Here is a 26671-nt window from a genome sequence, read left to right on the forward strand (position 1 = left end):
CATATCACATGACAACCTTAGCTACCAGAAACTCATCTGTCAGTTCAGCACTAGTTATCAGGTGAAAACCAAATCACATTATTACACATTTCGTACCCATTATATGATAGATTATGCACAGGGAGGGCCTCACTTACCTGGATTGGGCGGGATAATACTCGCCTCCGTGTCCTTTATAAAATCATGACTTTACGTCATGAAATTAGTAAAATCTGATAATTTTATTAAAGGACACGGAGGCTCCTATTATGCTAGTTCAAAGCTGTGTGATCACTGAAGAGGAAAAATGAGAAATTGGTTTGAAATAAAATTCTCGGAATGTAGATTAGTTGGACCAATCAGCTGCACGGAGGAGGTCTTCTAGTCTACAACCGATAGAAAAGGCCTTTGATGCCATAGCACCCCTCACTGAGTGCGCTCCGTACGTGGAGGTATCAATGCCAGCCGACTCCATGATCCATTTAACCCAGCGAGCTATGGTAACTGTAGAAACCGGCTGGTAAGGTTGGCGGAGAGCCAGAAACAGATCTGGATACCGGGAATCACGGATTGGAGCGGTCCTTACTTCATATTCTTTGAGGCAGAGCACTGGACACAGATTAATGTTATGTGGAAAGGCTGGGTAGAATACTGATGTGATGGATGTCTTTGTACGTCTTGATATGTCGAAGGAGACGCCTTCTGGTGTAAAGGAGCGTGCCGTGAGATCCAGTGCTCTGACATCCGAGACACGTTTACATGAGACTAGACATAACAGTGTAACCAATTTAGCCGTGAGTTGCTTGATCGAAAGATCCTAATTTTTTGGGCAATTTTAAAAAAATCGAAGAACTATGCCAACATCCCACAAAGTTGCATACTTAGGTCGTGGTGGACGTGCAAACGTGATGCCACGTAGAAGTCGACATACCACTGGGTGTTTTCCTGCCTGGAGTCCACTCCAGCCTTGATGGCCTGCCGAAATAGCTGATCTATACAGGTTGATTGTCTGATATGCCAGGCCATGGTCGAAAAGTGAAGTAAGGAAAGTTAGAACCTGACTCACACTTGCGATACGGGATCCACGTGTTGTTCCATGCACCAACTATTCCATGCTTTCCAGGCATGTAGGTATGACCTTCTCGTTCCTGGGGCCCAAGCCCCTGTCAGGAGTTCCAGAGTTGCTTGTGGAATATTCGGGATGTAGTAGGGTCCCCTGAGAGGAGCCATGCTAAGAGCTTGAGATGTCCCTGACGTAGAAGGGAGTGTAAGTTCCCGTCGGAATCCAGTACGAGTTCGGGTGTCACCGGCAGTAATCTCGGGAGGTCTATGGACATTTCCATGAGTGTAGGGAACCAGGGCTGAGACTTCCAAAAAGGGGCTATGAGGATCAAGGATGTTCGGTGACGTCTGAGATGCAGTAGAGTTCGTGCAATGAGGGAGAAAGGAGGAAAAGCGTAGTGGCGGGTATTTGGCCACGGTTGGAGGAAAGCATCCATCGCTAGAGCTTCCGGATCTGGTCTCCAGCTGAAAAACTTTAGCAACTGTGTGTTCAAGCGTGATGCGAACAGATCAATATCCAAGGGGCCCCAGAGTAATTGTAAATGGCTGAAGACGACAGGATTCAGTCGCCAGTCGCTGGCATCTTGTAGGTGTCTGGAATTCCAATCCGCCACAATGTTGGACATCCCCGGGATGTACTCTGCTTGTACCGAGATGTTGCGGTCCCGACAGAATTGCCAGAACTCTTTCGCAAGGTCCGCTAGTATTGTTGACTTCGTGCCCCCGAGGTGGTTGATATAGCGGACCGCTGATATGTTGTCCATGCGTAACAATTGGTCGATATACTTAAAAGACTCCGTAAGGCAAATGATCCGGCTAGCAGTTCGAGACAGTTGATGTGTAGTCCCTGTTCCTCTAAGGACCACTTTCCTCCGGTGGAGGTATCTCCGCAGTGCGCACCCCAGCCGAGCATACTTGCATCGGATTCTACTATGATGTCTGGGGTGGTGCCGAAGATGGCTCGGCCGTTCCACGCTTCCATGTGTTGGAGCCACCACTTGAGTTCTTGCCTCTTTGGCACTGCAGTCGAGAGGAACAGAGTCTGAGTATGAGTGCCCCAAGCGAAGGTACTTGGCTTTCAGTCGTTGGAGTGCTCTGTAATGCAGAGGGCCGGGGAATATGGCCTAGATTGATGCAGAGAGGAGGCCGACAATCCTGGCCAGCTGTCTCAAGGTAAGAACAGGACGAGCTAAGGTCCGCCTGATTTCCTTTTTGATGGATTTGACTGTTGGGAGTAGGAGTGCTCCGTTCACAGCATCTATGGTGAATCCCAGGAATTCTATTGATTGAGAGGGTTTGGTGACCGACTTCCCCCAGTTGATTAGAAAACCCAGGTTTTCTAGTAGAGTCCTTGTCCAGAAAAAATGTTCGTGGAGTATATGAGGGTTCTGTGCCATTATGAGGATATCGTCCAAGGATATTATGAGTCGAACTCCCCTGCTGCGTAAGAGGGCGACCACTGGTTTCAGGAGCTTTGTGAAGCACCATGGTGCAGATGATAGGCCGAACGGTAGGCATTTGAAACGCCATAAGGTCTCTTTCCATTGGAACTGAAGGAAGTTTTGGCATTCGTCGGCAATCGGGACCGTGAGGTACGCGTCCTTCAAGTCGAGTTTTACCATCCAGTCCCCTATAAGTAGGAGGTCTCTGAGAGAGTGTATCCCTTCCATCTTGAAGTGATGGTATGTGACAAACATGTTTAGGAGTCATAGGTTGATGACTCCGCCTTTCTTGGGGACTAGGAAGAGGTTGCTTAAGAAACCTGGTGTTAGAGGGTGAACTTCTGAAATTGCACCCTTGGAGACTAGGGCCTGGACCTCTTGAGAGATCTGGTCCTGGTCGTGTGTGGGGAAAAACATGCGGTTGGGGGGCTGCATTTGAACCGGGTATTGTACAAAATCTATCAAGTAACCTTGAACCGTGTGAAGGACCCATGCATCCGCAGTGAGCCTGCGCCATGCGTTGATAAAGTGACACAGTCTGCCCCCCACCATAGTCAATGAGGCCAAATGCTGAGGCATTGAACTTACCATAAGGTCGTCGGCCATAGGAAGAACCTCTGGGTCCTCGAGACTGCCATGGTCTGCCCCGAACTGGGAAGAACGGTATGGTAGTTCTGATCTCAGGCGGTGTAAACCTGGACTGTGCGGGGCCTTGATAGCCCCGGTATGAACCCCGGGGTGATCGGCCGGGCAGACGGCCCCGATATCTGCCGGCCCCGCCAAAAACTCTCTGGTGGAACACTCGTTTCATATTGGCTTGAGCTTTATCAAATGCCGTAAAGGTGCCTACATATGTGCCTAACTCCTTGACAAAACTATCACCAAATAGGAGGGCTTTTGCCTAGGGCCCAGGCTCTGAAATAGCTAGGTTCACTAGCTTGGGCTCTATTTTTATCAGAATTGCCTTGCGCCTTTCAGTGGCTACTGCAGTTTTGGCGTTGCCCAGCAGGCATACGGCTCGCTGTATCGACCCCCTAAGGGCTTCCAAATCCAATGGTGTACCATCTGTCAGTGCCAGTTCGACCATGTCAAACATTTTTGCAATTGGTCCCAGCACATCCAGGACCTTATCCGGGCAATTCCGCCAGGCAAAGTCCAGGCCTTTTTTGGCTTTCCAACCCAACTTCCCCAAAAATTGGGAAATCTTTGGGTCCACATCCGGGGTGGCGCATGCCATATCGGGGATAGTGGGCCGTGGGCATTCTGCCCGGAGTTTGCTTCGTGCCACCTTGTCCAGTGGTTTCCTGATACGAGCAGCGATGTATTTCGCTACGTGCTCCAGTGGGTACCACTCCGAGGATCTTGGGTGTTGTAAGGTGTCGGGGTCAAAAAGTGGTTCGCCCTGCGGGTCAACCAGGGCGGACTCATTCCCCCCATCTTTGGGGTCTGTTCCCATACCTGTTAAGGAACTGTGTTCTGGAAGATAAGTGCTGGGATCATCTGAGTCCTCCTCATCGGACTCGCTCTGTACCTCCTCTTGCTCCGACTCAGATTCGGAGGATTCAGTGAGGGCTCTCGCCCTTTTCCAGTTCCTCACCAATTTTGCCCAGTGGGGGGCTCTTAGTTGTGGTGCAACCACATGTTCTGTGACAGGACGTACCCTGTCCGTCTGTAATGTTTTGGAGGTATTGTCGTCCAAGTGTCTGGACTTTTTTGCGGCTTTACGCCCACTAGGGGCCACCGATTTATTCTCAGGGGGGTTATTAGTGGGAGTTGGTGGCAGCTGAGTGGATTTCAGCGCCATGGTAATGGAGTGCGAGATGTTGTCTGACATGACCCCCATAGCGTTAAATATGGCCTGTGTCACGGACTTTGTCATAGCAACTTCCAGGAGGGAGTGTAACTCCTCAGTGTCCGTTTGCTCCTGTGACATTGCAGTGGCTGCCGGAGTTTTGGACTGGGTAAGTGGGTCAGGGGTTATGGGCGCATTGGTGGCAGAGCCAGCAATCTCAGACATTTTATTTGACTGTATGGTCAGAACTATGCTAAATGACAGGCAGAAAATAGCAGCTCAAATAGGGCACTATTTGCTGTAGAAGGGAGTTAAACAGTATATGATTTGTTTAAACAAGGCAAGCAACAGCTAAACAGGCACCAGCGTAAAATTAATAAGCACAAATAAATCAATAGAGCAAGCTCACCGAGTGTTCCCTCAGGAATAAGGTCCTGGGGAGCACCGGTGACTTGCCTAGCAACACTAGCTAACTCCCGCCCCCTCAAGCGAGCGTTATTGGCCGCGCTAGTAAAAGATGGCCGCGGTGTGCGCATGCGCAAGCAGGGAGGGAAGGTACCCGGCGTGTGAGGAGAGCCTCAGGTATGAGGCAGTAAAACTGCAATGAAATAGACGGTCGGGAAATAAACAAACCGACCACAACTAGCCCAAACAGGGCAAATTACACATACAAATTCTCAATAATGACAGGAGAAACAAAAAAGTGTACTTAGCTGAGGAGGCAGCAGCAAAAGAAAGTGGCTTAAGGTCACATGGGACTCTATTATGCTGGGAACACTCTCATTGGTTAATAGATTGTATAGGGTTAACCCTTTAGGGTAAATTATGTTATTATTTACATTTTTGTTGAATACTTACCTCTCTCTTTTACTGCTGAGGAATAAAGAAAGAGAATAAGCATAATAGGAGCCTCTGTGTCATTTAATACAATTTTAAGTACTATATGCTCTCTAGCAGCGCCAGCAGCCAGCAGGCATATAGTTTAACACCTTAAGAACCAAACCTCTGGAATAAAAGGGAATCATGACATGTCACACATGTCATGTGTCCTTAAGGGGTTAAAAGCCTTGACGACCTAGTGCCCTCCCACCAGTCCCTACCCATTGGTGGGAGCCTTAATTATAATATTCAAAGGGGAACCTAGTGTTCCCCCAGCCCCCACACACTCTAGCATGAGTGTCTAGGGGTCCCCAATCACCTGGACACCCCCCATCAAAATTATTTAACCCTATATACCACCTCACCCTATAATAGTGAGAGAAAACAATAACTAGTACTAATATTACAATAATGGAGGGTTTAAATCTACCGTATAGTAATATGGGGGGTCTTATTGACCTCTGTGGGCTCTTTTTAACGTGGCAGCTGTCTAGCAAGCGTTGGCCAGATGCCACATTAGCAGCCCGTGCCACGAGACCAGAGTTTTTTTTAAACTATTTGCTTGCTGGCTGCCAGCACTACCAGTGTACACATTTAGACATTTTACAGTTGACTGTTATGGTTATGGTGCTTGGAGTTTTCCATGAAAAAAATATTTTTGCAAATGTTATTACTTGCACTAGCTTTTTAATATTTATATATTACATCCATTAAAGTATTTCTAAATTCCAGCTTAGAGTGTTCCTTTAATGAACATATATTTATTTTAAAACAACTGGTATGATGTGACATCACCTAGAATAGATTAGTAATATGGGTAATAATCAATATTTAAATAGTACAAATGTATTCTATACTGAATAAAGATGATTGAAATATCTAATCTAATAAATAGCATCCCTTGTTTAAACACAGCACAGTGAAATAATATTGCTATTATAAATAGTATTAGTGTGTAAGGAATGCATATTTGGTCATAGACACTTTTAATCCCATTTATGTTTCTCAATCAGATAAGCTTGGACAAAACGTGTTATGTGTGTGACATAAAAATTCACCTCTCCCCGGCATTTTCTACAGTGAAAAGCCTCACTCTCTTATCATATCACTATAACTGCCCACTGGCGCAACACCATGTTTGTTACAAATTAACTTAAATGGCTTTCCTTTGTTTTTAAAAGCAGTACCCAGCTCATCTAACCTTTGTCTCTTGTTCTGAACTAAACACATGGTGAGATTGCAGGTAATGCGAAAGGGTTCATTTGAATTTGTATTAAAGTTCTTATCTGTATTTAGAAACACAACCTTTTTTCTTAACAAGACATTGAATGTACCAAAAACCTTTAAGCATTTTATAAACTTTTGGTCTAAATACTATAATGTACATTTTACATGCTGGATTTCTGTAGTAGCAGGGCTATTTACCAAAGTGAGAATTGCCGTGACTAAAAAAGGGAATTTCAAAATTAAGACTAAAATAGCTGAATTAGAAAGTATATTTCTGATTTCCGTTTGGGTATTGAGGTCTTAAATTTAAAATGAACTGTGAATTCCCAGCATTACTCGCCTTAGTGAAAAACCCTTTGGAATGGTGGGAAAAAAAAAGTGATGACTTTTTGCAAGGCTCCCCGAAAGAGCTGCTTAGTTGATGAAATGACAGTAGGGGCTCCAACATTGCCAGTTTAGTTAATCTACGCACATTGCCTATGAATGCAGTACCCGTACTTGGTACTCTTAGGGAGTCCTTAAAGCAGCTTGTCTTATTTCACTATCTTAGCCTATGTTTAGGTGCTGACGAAAGCACGGATAGGGACGTACTCTGTCTTTGTGCAATCTATTTCTATATACCTTTTCCCTTGTTATGGTTATTTACTGCTTCTGTTTTTTTAGTTTGAACAGTAATTCATACTGCTATGATTGTTTATTGTGGTTTGAGACCACGTTGGCTCCAGTCCAGCTTTATTTACCAGTATTTTCAGATTTAGAGCCAAGTGCCAACAAAGCACAGGCTGTAAAATGTTCTCTACGTTTTGGGGGCTATTTTTCTTCCCTTTTTTTATACGGTATATTCCTTCTATTTCTCTGTAACTTGCTATTCAGGATACTTCCTTTCCTTTCCATCTGATCTCATTTGTATAAGACTGCATGTATAAGTCCTTATTTATACATATATATATTGTAACTGTTTGTAACCTTTTTCTCAGTGACATTTGATATATTTGTTTTGTTCAGATTTAGACAGGTAATTGGCAAGATATGGAAGCGCAGGGATTTACATGTACACCAGACGTAGAATGTTAGGAAGATCACAAGTAGAATGTTAAGTGGGTCACAATTAGAGTTTGGTTCATGGGAAGCAGAAGGCACTGAAGGGGGAAATCTAATATCCCAGCCCAGCTTAATCTCTGCTCCAACACATATAGTTAGGTGGATGGGAAATGGGAATTATTGAAACTAATAGTAACAGTGGCAGCTAGTTAAAGGACCACTATAGGCACCTAGACCACTTTAGCTCAATGAAGTGGTCTGGGTGCCAGGTCCATCTAGGGTTAACCCTGCAGCTGTAAACATAGGGTTACATTAGGGTTGATCCAGCCTCTAGTAGCTGTCTGATTGACAGCCGCTAGAGGCGCTTACGCGCTTCTCACTGTGATTTTCACAGTGAGAAGACACTGCCGTCCATATTAAAGCGTTGAGAAATGCTTTCCTATGAACTGATTGAATGCGCGCGTGGCTCTTGCTGCGCATGCGCATTCAGCGGATGACGTTGGAAGAGAGAGAAGATTTCCCCAGCGCCGAGGGAGCCCGGCGCTGGAGAAAGGTAACTGTTTAACCTTTTAACCCCTCTTGAGCCCGGCGGAAGGGGGGGACCTATTAACCCTATAGTGCCAGGAAAACGAGTGTTTTCCTGGCACTATAGTGGTCCTTTAAGTTTTAAGATGCTGGGTTGCCAGACTCTTTCCCTAGAATTTTACTCCTCTTTATACAATACAGAGATACTCATACAATAGAGAGAGCTGAGCATAACACTGAGTAGCTCCTACAATAAAACAAGCTGGGCACAACATAAAGATATCTATAAAATATAGAGAGCTTAATACAATACAGAGATAGCCATACCACAAATAGAGCTTAGAAAAAAAACAGAGATCTAATACACAGAGCTGGGCACAATACAAAGAAACCTATACACGGAGCTGGGTAGGCTACAACAGGTAGAGCTGAGAAAAATACAGAGAAATCACACACGGACCTGTGCACAAGGTCAAACAAAAGAGAATAAAAAACAGTAAAGGAAGTAAAATATGTCCAACTCACACCAAAGTGTTAGTTACATAAAAATACAACTGATTGATTGTATCTATGAAGAACCTATAATCTCTAAAGAGAAAAATATATATAGTGCAATACCATAAGTACAAAGAAATGGGAGGGGGATGGGTGGTAGAGGTCTCACTAGAAGGAAAATCAGGCATATCTCCCTATGTAGGGTAAAGGTTAAAATATATGGTAGTGATGATCTTCCTGGGTATCTATGCAGAGCGTGGGAACGCTGAACGGCACTGGTGCCTACTGTGCAGCCTTGAGCCAGGAAGCCCCTCCAGTTGCCATCTAAGGAGTGGCCACTTGGAGGTGTCCCTAGGGGCAATGTAAACACTGCATTTTCTCTGAAAAGGCAATGTTTACATGAAAATGCCTGAAGGGAGCTATTATACTCACCAGAACAACTACATTAAACTGTAGTTGTTCTGGTGACTATAGTGTCCCTTTAACAAACTTGCCAATTTGATTGAACAGGGGAATAAGGTTATATGGGTCAGCAGTCAGGTTTCTCCCTGGAAAATAAGGAAGGGAGAGCATGACTGATGCCCAGGGTTTGGGGGTTGTCTCCAGGTAGATACATGGTTGCAAATGGGGAGCAGGAGATAAAAAGGGGGAAGGGAGGAGGGGCATTACCAGTCAGCGCAGACAAGTTGAAGGATCCTGACTTTCCCGCCATCCCTAACAATAGTAGGCTTGGTTGTGTTCTGTTTCTGGTGTCAGTGTCTTTGTGTTCTTGTTTTGTCACAGCTTGTGGTTCTTCCTAGACAGCGCAGATACAAGGGATGAAAACGCCAAGGCGGCTTGGGGAGTCGCAGCCTGCCAGGAGTTGATGGCGGGAGGCAGGCTGCTCTGGACTCTTGGAGACTAGTGTAGAGCTGTCTGTTGGAGAACACCCCAACAGCTGACAAAGGAATTTGCTGGCATGATGATATTATGGTTAAATAAAGCTGTGGCTGTTACCCTTACCCAACTTATTCAGGTCTGGTGTGTTTTATTTGGGGCAACCGGGGAAAAAGATTATATGGGTCAGCAGTCATGTGTGGGGTAGTGTTGGGAGGGTGAGGTTGTGTTAGAGGGTGCCATTATGTGTAGGTGCAGTGTGTGGGAGCGGTGACAGTTTTCATGTTGGTGACAGTGTGGGGGGTAGTGTTAAGGAGGGGTGACTGTATGTATCGGTGACAGTGTTGGGGGGCAGTGTGTGGAAGGGTGACAGTGTGGAGGAAGGTGACAGTTTGGAGGGGGCAGTGTGGAAGAAGGTGACAGTGTGGAGGATGGTGACAGTGTGGGGAGGCAGGGTGTGTGACAGTGGGGGGGACAGTGTCTGTGACAGGATGTGCGAAAGTGTGGGGGGAAGGGTGTATGACAGTGTAGGGCACACGATGTATGACAATGTGGGGGGGCAGGGCAGGTTGTATGACAGTGTGAATGACAGTGTGTGGGAGGCATGTTGTATGACAGTGTATGGGCGGCAGGGTGTATGACAGTGTGGGGGCAGGGTATGTGGGAGTCACTGTGGGAGGCAGGGTACGTGGGAGTCAGTGTGGGGTGGCAGGGTATGTGGGGGTTCATGCCCGCTTCTTTTTATTTTTATTTGTGTATGTCTTATTTACTCCCCTCCCGTTTGGGGATACTCTTTATGTAGTATACGGCATTAGTAACACCTTCTGCCTCAGCTAGTGTCCATTGTGACATTAGCACCTTGAGACATTAGTACCTAGTGACTCAGTATCAGTTTGTTTTTGAGTTCATTAATAAAGTATTTATTGTTCCCTTTTCAGTTTAATATTGGGACAGATTTCTTAGTACCATACTGGGACAGATTCCTTTCATTTTCTTCTTTCAACCTTTTTAATGTAAGTCCCTGGTTGTCCGGTGGTAGCAGTCCCTGGTGGTCCGGTGGTAGCAATCCCTGGTGGTCCGGTGGGTTAACTATCCTGTCTGCAGCTCCGCCGCGCACAGAGCTGCAGACCTCGTTCTCACGAGCTCCGGTCAGAGCGTTGCCGTGGTAACCCGCGGAAATGCTCTGAGCTTGCGAGAACCACATCACATAATCACCCGGCAGAGCGGCAGATCTGAGGCTTGGCTCTCTATGGGCAAACCATGGGAGGGGCCTCGCATCCGGCAGCATACTGGGCAAGCCACCGGGCCCCCTCTCACTGTCAGGCCCTCGGTCCTGGTCCGAGGACCCGACAGTTCAGTCTACACTAAGGTGATTTAGGCGGCTGCAAGGTCCCAGCAAGCGCGAGGCCTTAGGCAGCTGCCTAAATCGCCTAATAAGAGAGCCTTCTCTGTGCTAGGGTTTGTGCAAAATGAGAGAAACAAACTATTTTCTCAGAGAAAATGAAACAAACAAAAAAAGTGTTACGAGTTATTTAAATGTCCAGAGGGTGGCTTGACATGGCAGGTGGGCTTAAACTTTAATGCCAATTGAAGTGATAGTAAAAAAAACACCCATTTACCAAGGAGCTTGTCCATGCTCTAGTAATTTCCCGCATGGATTACTGTAACCCTCTCCTGATTGGTCTCCCCAAAAGCCGTACTGCCCCGCTACAGTCTGTAATGAATGCTGCAGCTAGACTGATTTTCCTATCCAGTCGGTCCTCTCACACCTCGCCCCTCTGCCAGTCCTTACATTGGCTCCCTGTATCCTATAGGAGTCAATTCAAAGTGCTAACCCATACATTTAAAGCACTGAACAATTCCAGCCCCTCTTATATCTCTTCACTGATCCAGAGGTATGCCCCTCCTCGTACCCTCAACTCTGCCCGCGACCACCTCCTGACCGCTGCTCGCACCCGTACGGCCAACTCACGCTTGCAGGATTTCTCACGGGCGGCTCCTCTCCTATGGAATAACTTGCCTACTGCCATCAGACTCTCCCCTAGTCTTCAATCATTTAAGAAGGGCCTTAAATCCCATCTCTTCAGGAAAGCGTATGGCCTCCCAGAGTAATCTCTCCCTTACATACCTGTCTCTTGCTCTCCTATGGGATAGTGCTTTGCTCTCTCCTCCAGCTCTGCTCACTCCTACCTGATATTTCCTATCCTAATGTTTCTAATACCCCACCTCCTATAGACTGTAAGCTCATTTGAGCAGGGTCCTCTTCAACCTATTATTCCTGTAAGTTTTCTTGTAATTGTCTTATTTATTGTTACATCCCCCCCTCTCAAAATATTGTAAAGCGCTACGGAATCTGTTGGCGCTATATAAATGGCAATAATAATAATAATAATAATAATAATTTAAATGTGCATAGGGATTTGGGATAGTTTGCAGGTAACTTTTTTTTTTTGTGCTATGTATTGGGACTGGTATTTACTATAGTGAGAGTTTGAGCACAGTACTTTATTTTGTATGTTTGCATTTGCAATGCTGCCACCCACCACATGTGTTCCCTATTAATGATTAATAAGTGTGTAGGGGTTAATATTTTTTTTCTCCCTTTCCTGGCTCTGGCTTCTTTTGCTTTAATCCTATGTATTGGGGCTGATGAGTACTATGGTCATTGCTGCCACCCAAGAGTAGTGGGAGTTTGAGTGCAGGGCTTAATTTTGAGTCTCTTTCCCATTTTCTCTATCCACCCTGTGTGCCCCATATCCCCCTACCCCTTCCTACTCTCTGTATGTTGCAGGGGGGGGAAGAATACTATAATGGGAATACAAGGTTCCCTACGTCTGTTTGTCCTAATAATGTAACAAGGCAAGAGGATGCACAATCTAATCTAATAGGGTTTAGAGGATGTCCAATTCTCTTAGCATCCTTTGGCCCAATTAGATTATCAGGGCCATATGACTAGCCATCCTTGTCCTTATTAGAATATTAGAGGAGGACATTTGAGGATCCCTTACCTCTCATAAAACGACCCTCCACCCTAAAGAACAAGGGGCCAATTGGGCCTCTTCCTGGTTATGTCTGACTTCCACCCCTTCCATGCAGGTAGAGAAAGACAAGAAGAATTATACAGGGTGTCAACTGGTTAATAGTGGGGTTCAATTATAGGTATTTTTTTTTAAAGTAAATTTGTTTAACCCCTTAAGGACACATGACATGTGTGACATGTCATGTTTCCCTTTTATTCCAGAAGTTGGGTCCTTAAGGGGTTAAAGAAAAATTCTGTATTTTAAAAGCCAATTTGTTTTCTTATTTTATACCGAACTTTCCCCTTTTGGTATCCTCCAATTGATGATGATGTGGATAATTGTACTAGTGCTGCACACCTATTTATTAAAAATCTATGTATTTATTGCGGTATGAGAGACAGATAATTGCTTCTCTCAAAGTGAGTAGCATCCTTTTTTTTTTTTTTTACATTTCCTAGCAAGTGGCCCCTCGTTTATGCTGTGGTCTCACTGACCCCAATATGTATTCTTTTACTGTTTAGACATTTATATTGCTGCATATAGTGAAAATTGTTGCTGTTTGCAGCTGTAATTGAACATTTAAACACCAATTTTTGTTCCGGTGTAATGCAAAATCTGCTCTTATGTCGGGAGAATAGTTACACTAACTAAGCCAAGTAAAACACACAAGTGAGCTTACATTCTATGATCGTAAATATCACATATCTTTTTACTGACTTCCAAGAACAACTCATTTTAGCAAGAAATGAAAAATGAAAGTTAATATTGCCTTTCAATAAAGGCTGCCAACGATTGATAAATCTTAAATGTTATTATTTTATTAAATCGATATAAAGACATTTAAAATGTGCTGGCCTAGCAGGCCCTGTAGAAGAAGAAATAAAACAAACACAACCTAATATACAAACACTCTAATCATTGGCTCAGCAATTAAAGCACAGTAGGCTGGGTACATAACTCATCAAAATACATTATCCTTATACCCAAGTCACAATCAATCTCTAGCAATATTCTTATATATATATTCTTATATGTGACCATGTTGCCTCTAAAGACTGGCGCGACATGGTGTCTGGAAAATGCCTCTAGTTTAACTTTTCTCATTCTTCCATTGCGAAACCTTGTGGTCTGCTTTAGCCCGCTGGAACCATTCAAACCAGGAGCCATCATAGATGGCAGTATCTTCCTTGCCTAAAATGAAAGATGCCATAGCAAGTTGACAGGCGGTAACACCACGGCGACATGTAATAGTCAAAGGTTTGCTGAGGTCAATTCCTTTGGCCTTGAAGAGTTGCTGGATTTCCTCAGGGGACTTTTCAAAACCTTCTTCTGTTAAAAAATCAGTGAAAGGGAGGTTCAAGGAGCCAAGGATGTGGCCTGGGTAAATACCTAAAGTAAAAGCAGAATATTACTCCAAAAATCACACTAAAGATGTATCTTAAATTTCTAGTTACAAGAGGATCAATTTTAAACAGAATCAAACTTTCATGTATTTTTTTTTTAGCCATTTCCTCACGTATACAGGTAATATGTACAGTACATCATTTAGTACATCTGGCGTCCTGTTGGCATACATTTGTGCCCACAAAAGATTTTGGTGTCAGCACTGTGATTAGTGATTTGGAGCAGGAATTGCATGGATAAACCAATAAGGATGATGTGACCACTTAGTTTGTTTTCCTGTGATAGCATATGCTTGCCAGTAATAATCCTTCATATCTACACACAAAAGAATACTGACATCAGCTTAATTGGTTTATTGCAGAACATACACCTACATCCTCCAAGGAAGCGTTTATACAGACACTCCTTACTCAGAAATTATAGGTTTCTCAGTTATGTAATCCAATATATATTACTAGGCAGAATATAATTATTTTTTTTTATTTTTGCACAACAGCAGGAGCACACATAATATATCCACATATTACGACAAGGTATGGCAATAATATAGCAGCTTTACACATCATCTTTGTTTTTAACTCTTGTCAAATAAAGAATACTTACCTGTCATCCAGGTTGCAAGTGTTTTTTCCCACGGATCCTACACACTCTAGGGGCTGATCCTCCCTGAGTGCCATAGTCACGAGTGGTGCTTTTACCACTCCAACTTTGTGAGTGTAATACCTTAAGAGCTAATTGTCTTGTGTAGATATACTTAATTGTGCTGCACTAGGAGCCCTGTCTTGTTTTTTTGTCTCCTATATAGATATCAGAGTGGTTAATGTTCCAAGTATATTTACTCATTATATCTGTTTGGTCACAATCACTGATTTGCACCAGTTATTAATATTCATATTAATACACCTTGTGTGCACCTTAATCAATAACACAGATGCATATTGTTTCTCTATAAGAGGTCCACAGTGAATGCTATTTTTACTCTTGCGCACCATCACTACTGTATGTTTCATTGTGTCCAAATCTTTTTACCAGGATTTGTTTTTGTCGCTGAAACAGTCAGATCTACCATTCCCTTTGCGCCATCCTATTTATAGTTCTTTTTACGAATAGGGTGTTAAGTGATTCAAATCTTAGGAGCACCAGTGCCATGCGACCGCTCAGCTCTGCAGCTAGGCTCTGCCCCGGCAGAATATAATTTTGCACATAGTCACTCTTGTATTGAAACAATCATTATTTAAAACAAACATGTTTACAAGAATCTCAAATGTTATACCACACCCCTTCTCATACTCTTAAAATATGGTATGGGGCAATTTATCTCACGCCTTGCACATATCTTGCATATCCACTCACATACAGAGTTAGAAAAGAAAAACTCCACAAATTCCTTTTGTAACTCTTTCACCCCTGCGAGAGGCCCCATAGTCTATAATCCACTCATTCCAGTATTCCAGTGGCTATATGCTTTCAGATTCGTATACAGTGCCTTGTAGTCAGGGCCAGACTGGGGATACAAAGCAGCCCTGGGAAAAAAAATCTATGCCAGCCCCATAAGTCACTGCGCCATATATTGTCACATGTAATACGTACGGCTATGTGTTGCCACCCTAGATGATTGAGTAATATATAAACACAATATAATTTGTTAGGTGTTTATAGATTACTCAATCATTAGATCAGGGATTCCAAATTATTTTTTTACCGTGGAACACTGACATAGTGAATCAACATTTCTGCAGGAGGATCTTCAGTGCTGCTGGCCGAGGTTGGTGTGCTAGTCAGTCCTCGCTGCTCCCTCTCCCCCTCCAGGAGGTGTGCTCTGTCTGGGAGGAAGTACTGTCCCTTCCTCCCAGCATCCAATACTACAGGGGTCCGGTTTTAGATGACCGCGGCGACTGACAGGACCCCTGTTTAGCGATACCAATCAGATGGCCCTAAATGCTTGGGGCACCCGACGTGCAAATCGCCGTGGAAGCCCAATATTGTTCTCATGAAACCCTAGGGTAATTGGGAAACACTGCATTAAATGATTGAGTAATTATATATAAACACATTATATATATATATATATATATATATATATATATATAATGTGTTTATAGATTACTCAATCATCTGGGGTGGCAAGAAATGCATACATATATGCCTTACATATTATTGATATATACAAGGAAAAAAGTGGTAAACCGCGCCCAAACAGTACAAGTAATAATAAAGATGTATACATACAAACTGTCCTATAATAAGGGATGTATGGAACCTTCAATAGAAAAATACAAAACAATAATAGTGCAGTATATCAGGCAAGTAAGAGTAGTTAAAACTTATAAAAGACTAACTCACACTTTGCAGAGCTACTCAGATCTCTGCCGTATAGCGCCTAGACGGTACAATCCCTGTCTCAGGATGTCAAGTGATGGTGCAGTGCGGGGTCCAATCCTCCACAATAGTATATGGAAAAAATAGAGATAGGATCCAATAGTATAGTATGTATTACAAACAGTGTTGGTAAAAAAAGGAAAAATATCCTACTTACAGATTTCAGAGCAAATATCTTGCTCTAGTATGTACAGCATACGGTGGTATAATCCCCACCAACGGATATATGTCAGGATTCAGGAAAATCAGGAACAGCAAATAAAGTAGTAAAAACTGTAACTTTATTTAAATATAAAATATGTCTATAATAGAACAAATTGATATAAAATCAACTACTTAACGCGTTTCGCCCAGTCTAGGGCTTCTTCAGAAGTATCAAGTCCAAGTTTGGGTAAAATCCGCTTATATAGGTGTCCCTGATTGATGAAATTTAGTCCTGGTGTGATTTCGCTTCCTACTTCCGGGTCGCGCACGTCGCCCGGAAGTGACGTCATCGCATCTTTCCGTGGCATGCTGGGACATGTAGTCTCCCGCCGTTTGTGTTGTATGCAACACGGAAGTGACGTTGGTATAGCTCCTAGTGCCTTATGGGGCATGTAGTTCGTATTGTCCTCTTTCCCATAGGCACAATTACGTCACAAGTGACGTAATTGTGCCTATGGGAAAGAGGACAATACGAACTACATGCCCCATAAGGCACTAGGAGCTATACCAACGTCACTTCCGTGTTGCATACAACACAAACGGCGGGAGACTACATGTCCCAGCATGCCACGGAAAGATGCGATGACGTCACTTCCGGGCGACGTGCGCGACCCGGAAGTAGGAAGCGAAATCACACCAGGACTAAATTTCATCAATCAGGGACACCTATATAAGCGGATTTTACCCAAACTTGGACTTGATACTTCTGAAGAAGCCCTAGACTGGGCGAAACGCGTTAAGTAGTTGATTTTATATCAATTTGTTCTATTATAGACATATTTTATATTTAAATAAAGTTACAGTTTTTACTACTTTATTTGCTGTTCCTGATTTTCCTGAATCCTGACATATATCCGTTGGTGGGGATTATACCACCGTATGCTGTACATACTAGAGCAAGATATTTGCTCTGAAATCTGTAAGTAGGATATTTTTCCTTTTTTTACCAACACTGTTTGTAATACATACTATACTATTGGATCCTATCTCTCTTTTTTCCATATACTATTGTGGAGGATTGGACCCCGCACTGCACCATCACTTGACATCCTGAGACGGGGATTGTACCGTCTAGGCGCTATACGGCAGAGCTCTGAGTAGCTCTGCAAAGTGTGAGTTAGTCTTTTATAAGTTTTAACTACTCTTACTTGCCTGATATACTGCACTATTATTGTTTTGTATTTTTCTATTGAAGGTTCCATACATCCCTTATTATAGGACAGTTTGTATGTATACATCTTTATTATTACTTGTACTGTTTGGGCGCGGTTTACCACTTTTTTCCTTGTTTGTTTCACTATTCTGAGTAGGCGTTGGGAATTCCTGCTCGGTTCACTGCTGCCCACCTTTAGTTTATTTAGTGAGCGCCTATTCCTCTTGTTTTTACTATTATTGATATATATATTTATTTTTCTAATATGGTGGGTAGGGGTTCTGTATGGTGGATAGGGTAGCTGTATGGTGGGTAGAGGGGCTGTGAGTGGGAAAGGGGGCTGTATGGTGGGTAGGGGGACTGAGTAGGTAGGGGTTCTGTAAGGTGGGTAGGGGGACTGTGAGTGGATAGCGGGCTGTGAGGTGGGCTGTGAGGTTGGGTAAGGGGACTGTGAGGTGGGTAAGGGGCTGTGAGGTGGGCTGTATGGTGGGTAGGGGGACTGTGAGTAGGTAGGGGTTCTGTAAGGTGGGTAGGGGGACTGTGAGGTGGGCTGTAAGGTGGGTATGGGTTCTGTATGGTGGGTAGGGGGGCTGTGAGGTGGGTAGGGGGCTGTAAGGTGGGCTGTGAGGTGGGCAGGGGGCTGTAAGGTGGGCTGTGATGTGGGTAGGGGGGGGCTGTGAGGTGGTTAGGGGTTCTGTATGGTGGGTAGAGGTGCTGTGAGGTCACCCCATCCCCTAATACACTGCTGACCCCCCTCCCACTAATACACTTCTGACCCCCCCTTCCCCTATCTAATGCACTTCTGACCCCCTGACCCTCCTCCCCACTATCCAATACACTGCTGACCCCCTCCCTATCTAATACACAGCTGACCCCCCCCTCATATACTGCTGATCCCTCCCTTAATACACAGCTGTCACCCCCTCCCCTAATACACAGCTGACCCCCATATACTGCTGATCCCCCCTCCCCTAATATACTGCTTACCCCCCCCCCAATATACTGCTGATTCCCCCCTCCCCTCCCCTAATACAATACACAATAGGTCCCCCAAGCCCCTTTATGCTTACCTGTACTAGCAGATGCAGCTCAATGGTGCAGGAGGGAAGAGATGCCGCCATGGGATGCAGTCAGTGTAGAGCTGCCGCCGCGCAGCCGGCGGATGCGACGCCATGTCGTCATATGCCGCTCACATCCGGCGGCTGACAGGAAATGCGCTCGCTCAGCTCCAGCCTCCTCTGACCGCAAACAGCAGAAGCAGTGGCCGGAATGTGCGGCCGCGGCTGCATAGACTAACAGGAAAAAAAATAATTTCCTGACTTGTGGCTGAGTGCAGCCACATCTCAAACAGCCCCAAGGCCGGCGGCCTACCAGGAAATTTCCTGGTATCCCGGTAGGCCAGTCCGGCCCTGCTTGTAATTAAAGTCGATTTAAAAAAAATAAATAAAAATATATTGCAAATGTATGTACATTTATTAAGGTACTTGTGGCAGACCCTGACTTATTTGTTTAATCTTTCACTTTGTCATTACCCCTGGCTCTCTCGACCTTACTCTCCATGTGCTACAGTAAAGCGCTCTCTCCACCGTGCCTGCTAACAATTTGGGGAGCCAGGGTAAGCAAGCTGCCAGGACTTCAGTGGGACCTGACCGTATTTTTCTGGAACTCTGGCTCGGCCGCGGTTCACACCATTAACCGGTCAAGTTCACTTATTGATTTCACCTACTTCCCCAAGAGCTAGGAAAGCTCTAATTGAAGGGAAGGTACAGACACTACTGAACAATCGCTCCCTGAGAGCCAGGGGGGAGCTTCTGTGTTCCACTCCGCAGGACCTTCCGTGAATTGACCGGCATTTGATACCAATGGAACTAATTTAGGCCAAGAATTCTTGGCCGACCATTTAAACATTTGCCCCGATGGCGTTTTTCTAATTTCTTATGAAACCCAGCGCTATTTTACCAGAATGGGTGCTCGGGCCAGACCTTTCTGGGGATGTATCATGTGTGTGGGGGTCGGGGTTATTTCACTGATGTTTTGGGGGTTATTGTATGTTGGGCTCTCCTGTGTCTGGGAGATAAATGGTTTGAGCGATGGATAACTCAATCTTTTCCCAGTCACATAAGCGCCGGGGAGGGTCTACCTATACAGTAAATGGAGACCCCTGCTAGGGATCAGTTTATAAACGGTTGCACTGTTACCAATAGAGATTATCATTGTCCCATCATCAAGTGTTGTCTGATGTATGGGGGAATAAGGGCTATAATCACACTTCAGAGCTTTCTTCCTACTCGAGGGACATCATTCCATGCAGCTTAGCCACTGTACTCATCCAAAAGTCTGATTTGACTTAAATTGTTATTCTGTTCTCCAGCTATTCTTCTACTTCTTTCTGTTAATATCATCTCATTGTGAGAACATTCGTCGATAAATAATTAAAAATAAAGACAACCAGACCACAAGACTGTGCTGAATACTGATTGCAAGTGTTCTGTGGAGTAGTTCAACAAACTCCAATCATACCTGGGCTTCTGGCGACCTTTGGTATATATATACCAGCTCACCTTCTGAAATATATTTAACGATTTTTTTAAATTGCTTCTAACGTTTGCATTGCCAGGGAGTGGAAAAGCCCCTTATCTCTGATTTTATACATTTAATATGTTTACTTGCAACAAATAAATCATACCCTTGCACATACAGTCGAGACCTGCAGGGGCATATTTTCGGGGATACCCTAAAAATTGAGACTATGCACTAAAATAGAAATTGTGAAAACTTTAGGAAATACTTTCAAGATATATAAATACTTTTTAAGATATCTTAGCAGAAAGTTTGCAAAACCCTACTGAATCTCTTAATATTTTAAGGAACACTCCAACATAACTACTACAGCTCGCATGTGGTTATGGCGCCAGGCTATGCCGCCACCAGAAATTCTGGGGCCCCTGACTGAGCTCAGGGTCTGGGCCCCTGGGGGGCCGCCTCCAAAACCGCCCACAGAGACCGCCTCCAAATCCCGCCCACAGGAATACACACACACAGACACTGATAGATACTAACAGACACACATACTGATACGCATATAGGCATACATACAGACACACACATACTGAGACATACACACATATACAGACACACAGGCGTACATAGTGACAGACACATACTAACATACATACAGACACACATGCATAAGGACATACAGACACAGACACATTCATAATAACATACAGACAGACATTCATACTGGCATACATACATTCGTACAGACAGACATAAACACATTCATAATGACATGCAGACATACATACACTGACATTCATACACACATAATGACATGCATACAGATAGACATACATGCATACAGACATGCATACAGACATACAGACATGCATACAGACAGGCATACATACATTCATACAGACACTGACATCCATACATACACACATTCATAATGACATACAGACATACATACACTGACATTCATACACACATAATGACATGCATACAGATAGATATACATGCATACAGACATACATTCATACTGGCATACATACAGACATACAGACACTGACATCCATACATACACACAGACAGACAGACATACATACAGACATACACACACACAGCTCATTTTACAGCCACCCTCCTGTTTCTTACCATTTAGTTGCAGGAGGGCTGTTGGGGCTGATGGGACTGGGAGTCGGCTGGCTCTCCCTCTTCATTGCCGGGCGCGCTCCTCCCGCGCGGAGTAACCACTTCCTCCCAGCAGCACTTGCGCTGCGGCGGCATTTTTTTTTAAAGGGGCCCGGTCGCGCTATACCACGGCCACAGCGCTGACCGGGCCCCTGAAGATACAGGGCCCATCGGGTGGCCCTAAGTGCGTGGGCCACGCCGCTACACGTGGGGCCCGGGCGGCAGGACTGCCCTGGTACCAGCCCATTGTAAGGAGTTTTTAAAAAACTACCTTTGCCTACACTATCATCTTCAATCAATGAGCTAAGATGACGCTGTCAGCCAATGAGGTACGCTCTGCATTTCAATAGAGCTAATGTAACCTCCCGCCGAGGAATTTTCAGCTCTGTGAAAAAGATAGTGGAGTTGGGAGGTGGCTCCCTTAGGACCCCAGGTAAGAAGTCAATCCATTCAAAAAATGTATGACTCCTTACGAGGGGGGTTGGAGCCAGGGTAGTATTGGCACCATGACCACTACATTGACATGTAATGCGTATGGCAGTTGGAGTGTTCCTTAATTTCTATATGCCATAATAGTTTATTGCAGCCTTGAGGACTGGATTGGAAAATTAACTGCAAGTGAGTTTTAACACGAATTTATAATTGAATGTTGATCACAATCTCTCTAATGTCTTTATCTAAATTCTGTATTAAGCACCCGGAACGTTCAAAAATTTATTGTTCTGCTGGTAGTTAAACTTTCTCACCTCATGCTTTGGCACCAAACTGGAATGCCCTCATCATAAGAGTTTAGACTCACAAAACTATCTTGCTGAAAGAGGTACAGGATGCTTCTGTATAATTCTGGATTTTTACAGAAAGAAATATCAAAGTTGCTATGGCAACCTCGAGAACAGAGAACATGCTGCTGCTGGATGTGGATACTCCTGGGCCCCTCTTCACTGGGCAACCATACTGTGCCACCGGACCACCAGGGAATGTAGTGTGTGACCCCCTCCCTGGACACAGGTAAGAGTCAGGGAGGGGACACGCACACACACACAAACACAAACAATACACACTGCTCACTATACACTCATTACACAATAGTGTATACACACAATACACACACATAGCATACACACTATACAAACACACAACACACTATTCACACACTGCATACACACTATACCAGGCTTCCCCAAACTCCGGCCCTCCAGATGTTGCTGAACTACAACTCCCATGATTCCATTAATGATATAGATAGACTGAGTATCATGGGAGTTGTAGTTCAGCAACATCTGGAGGGCTGGAATTTGGGGAAGGCTGCACTATACGCATACACACTACACACACAGCATACACACTATACACACAGACAGCATACACACTATACACACACTGCATACACACTATACACACACACATTATACACACACACACAGCATACACACTAAACAGACACACAGCATACACGCTATACAGACACACAGCATACACACTATATGCATACACACTGCAAACACACTATACACACAGCATACACACACACTGCATAGCCTATACACACACACCGCATACACACTATACACAAACAGAGCATAGACTATACACACACACTGCATACAGTACACAAGCACATACACTACACAAACTGCATACAATAAACACACGCACACTTATACCTCTGTGTCTGTATTTGTGTAACTGTATATGTGTCTGTGTGTCAGTGTATCTGTATGTGTGTATGTGCATATGTGTCTCTTTACATGTGTGTCAGTGTGTGTCTGTGTGTGTGTTTGTATCTATATGTGTGTTTGTATCTGTTTTTCTCTGTATGTGTGTCAGTATTTGTCTGTATCTGTGCATGACTGTGTTTCTATGTATCTGCATGTGTATATGTAGGTGTCTGTGTATACGTATGTGCCAGTGTGTGCATCTGTGTGTATTTGCATGTGTGCCAATGTGTGTATATTTGAGTATATGTGCATATATCTCAGCATTTCGCCAACACTAAACACAAATACACCCCTGCATCCAAATATCAACACTACATAAAAACACACCACATATTAAAATATTTTTAAAAACCACTGTAGCGGAGGAATTTCCTGGAAGTCATAATTTTGACCGACCATGCACATGGTCCTATGCCCAAAACAGTTCCATGAAATCAGTGCTAACGGTCGGTCAAGTTCTGTAGTCTTTTACAGGTTTCCCTGCAGGGCCCATAGTCTGTGGGCAGGAGACTGGCAAGCAGGCTCCTCCAGGAGCTCGTGGCAAACTCACTTGGAGAGGGGAGTTTGTCACACACTACACAAAAATGCACGCCTGCATTCAGATGCCAACACTACGTGCAAACACACCCCTACATTCACTCACACATACTTCATACAAAAACATGCTTACATTCAAACACACAAACACTGCTCAGTGCTAAATACATTTTTTTTTAAAAATAAATGTGTGGGTGTTTTTTACATTTTATGAGGTTTATAAGATCCGTCCCGGGTGCCAAATGCTCCAGGTACGCCCCTGCATGTATTATTACTTATCATGTGTGCACACGGGTTTTGAACATTTTTATCTGTGAGGACTACTGACTGAGAAAGCTGCTCCTTATCTTTTCTCTTCTTCTGTATCATTTCCCTGCATTTTTTTTTTATCTCAACCTTTTCTTCATTTCAAGTTACTGTGCAAGAAAAACACCACAATTCAGGGAAACGTAAAGGCTAGTGCTCAAGGTAAAACAGGATTAATTATTACTGTGTTTTTCGTACCATTCCTTATGGTGGTTTTAATTATACCCAAGATTAAAGCTACAAAACAAAATCCCATCAAAAACTTAAGTAAAAAATATTCCTTTGCCAGTTCTCTCGAATTCCTGGTTTAAGTATAATGTTCCATTTTTGCAAAGACTAAAGGAGCAATCGTAAGTGGTTATGGTTCCTACACATTTCTGTTCAAACTGTTTTCAACTAGTTTAAAACAAATGGGGGATCTACTGGAATATCAATAATACAGACATTATACTTCCATATTAGCAACATTTGGCCAGTAAATAGTGTCCAAATCTGGACAGAATGGAAATTTCTAATATACTAGAAGCAATATGCTGTGCAAAGGGTCAGGCCACAGTGTCTAGGCATCCCTCAGTTTGATGCCAGGGACATGCCGGTACTACAACCACTACAGTGCGCAGTAGTTGTTATGGTGCATAAAGGGACTCTTTAATTAGATTAAGATTCCTAGAAGCATCAACTCTCCTTGTTTTTCCACAGTCTTTCCTTTCGCACAGTTTGCTGCCCTGTTATTTACCGAATTATTGCAGTACTTTAATTTGTGTACATCATGTTTACTAATGTTATCTATCTTTTTTGCATTATGTTTGAAGATTTGCTATTGTTCATTGGTTCTTTAAATAACATTTTCAAATTAACCTCTTAACGATACCACTTCGGAAGTAAGATGCCAACGTGACAGAATATTTCCACTGTGTGTCCTTAAGGGGTTAAAAAAAAAAAAAGTACAGTTCCCTATTTATACAGTTCACCCACCTTCTCCTGGTTCTGGCTCTGTGCCAGTGTACCTTCCATTTGAGCGTGAATCCACCAGCTGGAACTCTTTGCTGCTTATGTTTCTTTCTATATCTTCAAACTTTTTCACCCGCAAGGTATTAAGAACTGCATGATAAGTCTCTGGCTTCACCTTGGTCTTCTCTGACGTTACGGGCAAACCCTTCTTCAGCCAATTCCTGAACCCACCATCCAGTACAGACACTTTATCGTGTCCAAACACCTTAAACATCCACCAGGCTCTTGGTGCGTAGTACATGCCTAGGTGATCGGCGTCATATATTACGACATGACTATCATTATTAATGCCAAGGTTGCCCACATATTTGGCAAAGCTAGATTCACTTGGCAACATAACTTCATAAGGAGACCCCTGGTCTTTGCATTCATCAATATCAAAGTACAATGCTCCCGGAATGTGCTGTTCTTCATACTCTTTACGTCCATTTCTAATGGCTGGATAGTAAAATGATGCATCAAGTACCCTCAAGGCTGGCCCTGTCTGGGTTTTCAAGGCTTCCGAAAGCCAGTTGATTGAAACTAAAGCTCTAGAGAGAAGCTGTGACATTTTCCAAAGGGAGAGCGAACGTGCTGTGTTAGCATGAACAGCACAGTAAAGTCAATAAAAGAAGGCAGGGCAAGCCACTGGCACTTATATTCATACTGGAGTTCTGCTTAGGGGCTGGACTAACTCATTTGGGAATTTGGTTTTAACTCTTCAGCATGCTGGAAGAAACTACAAACGTCTATGCTAGCAGTGCTTTGCGATTTGAATGTTTTAAAGGGACCCTCCAAGCTGAAACTAATACTTTTTTTTTTACTACATTGTATAGACAGAGCATTAGAAATTATGCAAAAACAATTAGATTAAGAAATAAAGATCTCGCACTGTCTGTAAATCCCCAAACTTTGCAGCACTTGAAGTGAGCTCTCATTAAATCAGGAATTGACTGATACTTATAACGACTCTGCTTAACCCATATTATGGAACTATGCAGATACATATATTGCGTAAACTGCAACTTAAAGAAGTCATTTCATTGCATTTGTTTTGGCTGTGTCCATTTGCACAGATTTTGCTTTGAAACTTTGAAAGGGGAAATCAGTACCACTTCAGACAAGACTTATCCATATGTTTTGTAAGTCTGTTTCCAGGCACATGCACAGTGGACAGTTTGATGTCTAATGTGCTGTGTGATGGACACGTTATGGTTTACCAGAAGCATACATCCCAAGTGTCTCTATTTAGGAGGGCCAGTCCCTATTTTGGGCCCAAATCCTTCTGTCACTCTTCTATGTCCTAATTTCCCTATTTTCTAGAAGATCTATATTGTTGGGTATGTCTGAGTGAATAACAGAGCTCCACAGCAATAATACGCACAGTAATGTGTCTTTAAACTACGATAAATGTGTTTAGAAATCAGTCCACATGAGCAAGTGGGAACGGGAAACTGGTACACAACTCTCAGATTAGGACTGGGACAAGATAGTCCTCCTAACTCACAAATGCTCTATCAGTTCAAAGCTTCAAGAGACCAGTTACAAATCAGTTTACTACTGAAGCAAATTCAGAGGCTGAAATACAACATTTACAACATTTTGTATAATTATAACTGTGATGAAAAAATTAAAAGTATAGTTAGGAGGGATGGGAAGAGAGAGTGTGCGTATTAAGCAATATTGTTAATTTTCAAATAAATATTGAGTAATAAAACAAAACAAAAAAAAACAGGCAACAATTAACTGAAACTTAATTTACACATTCACCTAACTTGTGTTGGAGCCTTGAGTGCCTAATGAAGTATGAACAGTGTATGTTAGTTAATTTATCATACATTAACTACACTCCAGAATCTTGCTATAGTAAGATAGTGGTTTAACCCTCTGAGCACTAAATAAAATAAAAAAATTTGTACAAAAATGGTACGTATTGAGGAATTTAGGTG

General features: G+C 43.5%; 1 protein-coding gene across 2 annotated transcripts in view; it reads right to left on the reverse strand.

Moving 5' to 3' along the window:
• Positions 1–25363, reverse strand: part of LOC134568153 (thiosulfate sulfurtransferase-like) — a 142509-nt gene extending 117146 nt beyond the window's left edge. The window contains exons 1-2 of one of the 2 annotated variants that reach the window (XM_063426503.1): positions 24708–25363; positions 13404–13727 (exon numbers count right to left, since the gene is read on the reverse strand). In XM_063426503.1, coding sequence (XP_063282573.1) covers positions 13429–13727; positions 24708–25293 — 885 coding nt within the window. In that variant the 5' untranslated portion in view covers positions 25294–25363 and the 3' untranslated portion in view covers positions 13404–13428. Of the gene's footprint in view, positions 1–13134; positions 13728–24707 lie in introns of those variants that run through there. The other variant, XM_063426504.1, reaches the window with a different exon arrangement.
• Between the last annotated feature and the right edge of the window lie 1308 nt (positions 25364–26671).

This window comes from Pelobates fuscus, chromosome 7 (assembly GCF_036172605.1).
Source record: "Pelobates fuscus isolate aPelFus1 chromosome 7, aPelFus1.pri, whole genome shotgun sequence".
NCBI classification, from domain to species: Eukaryota; Metazoa; Chordata; class Amphibia; order Anura; family Pelobatidae; genus Pelobates; species Pelobates fuscus.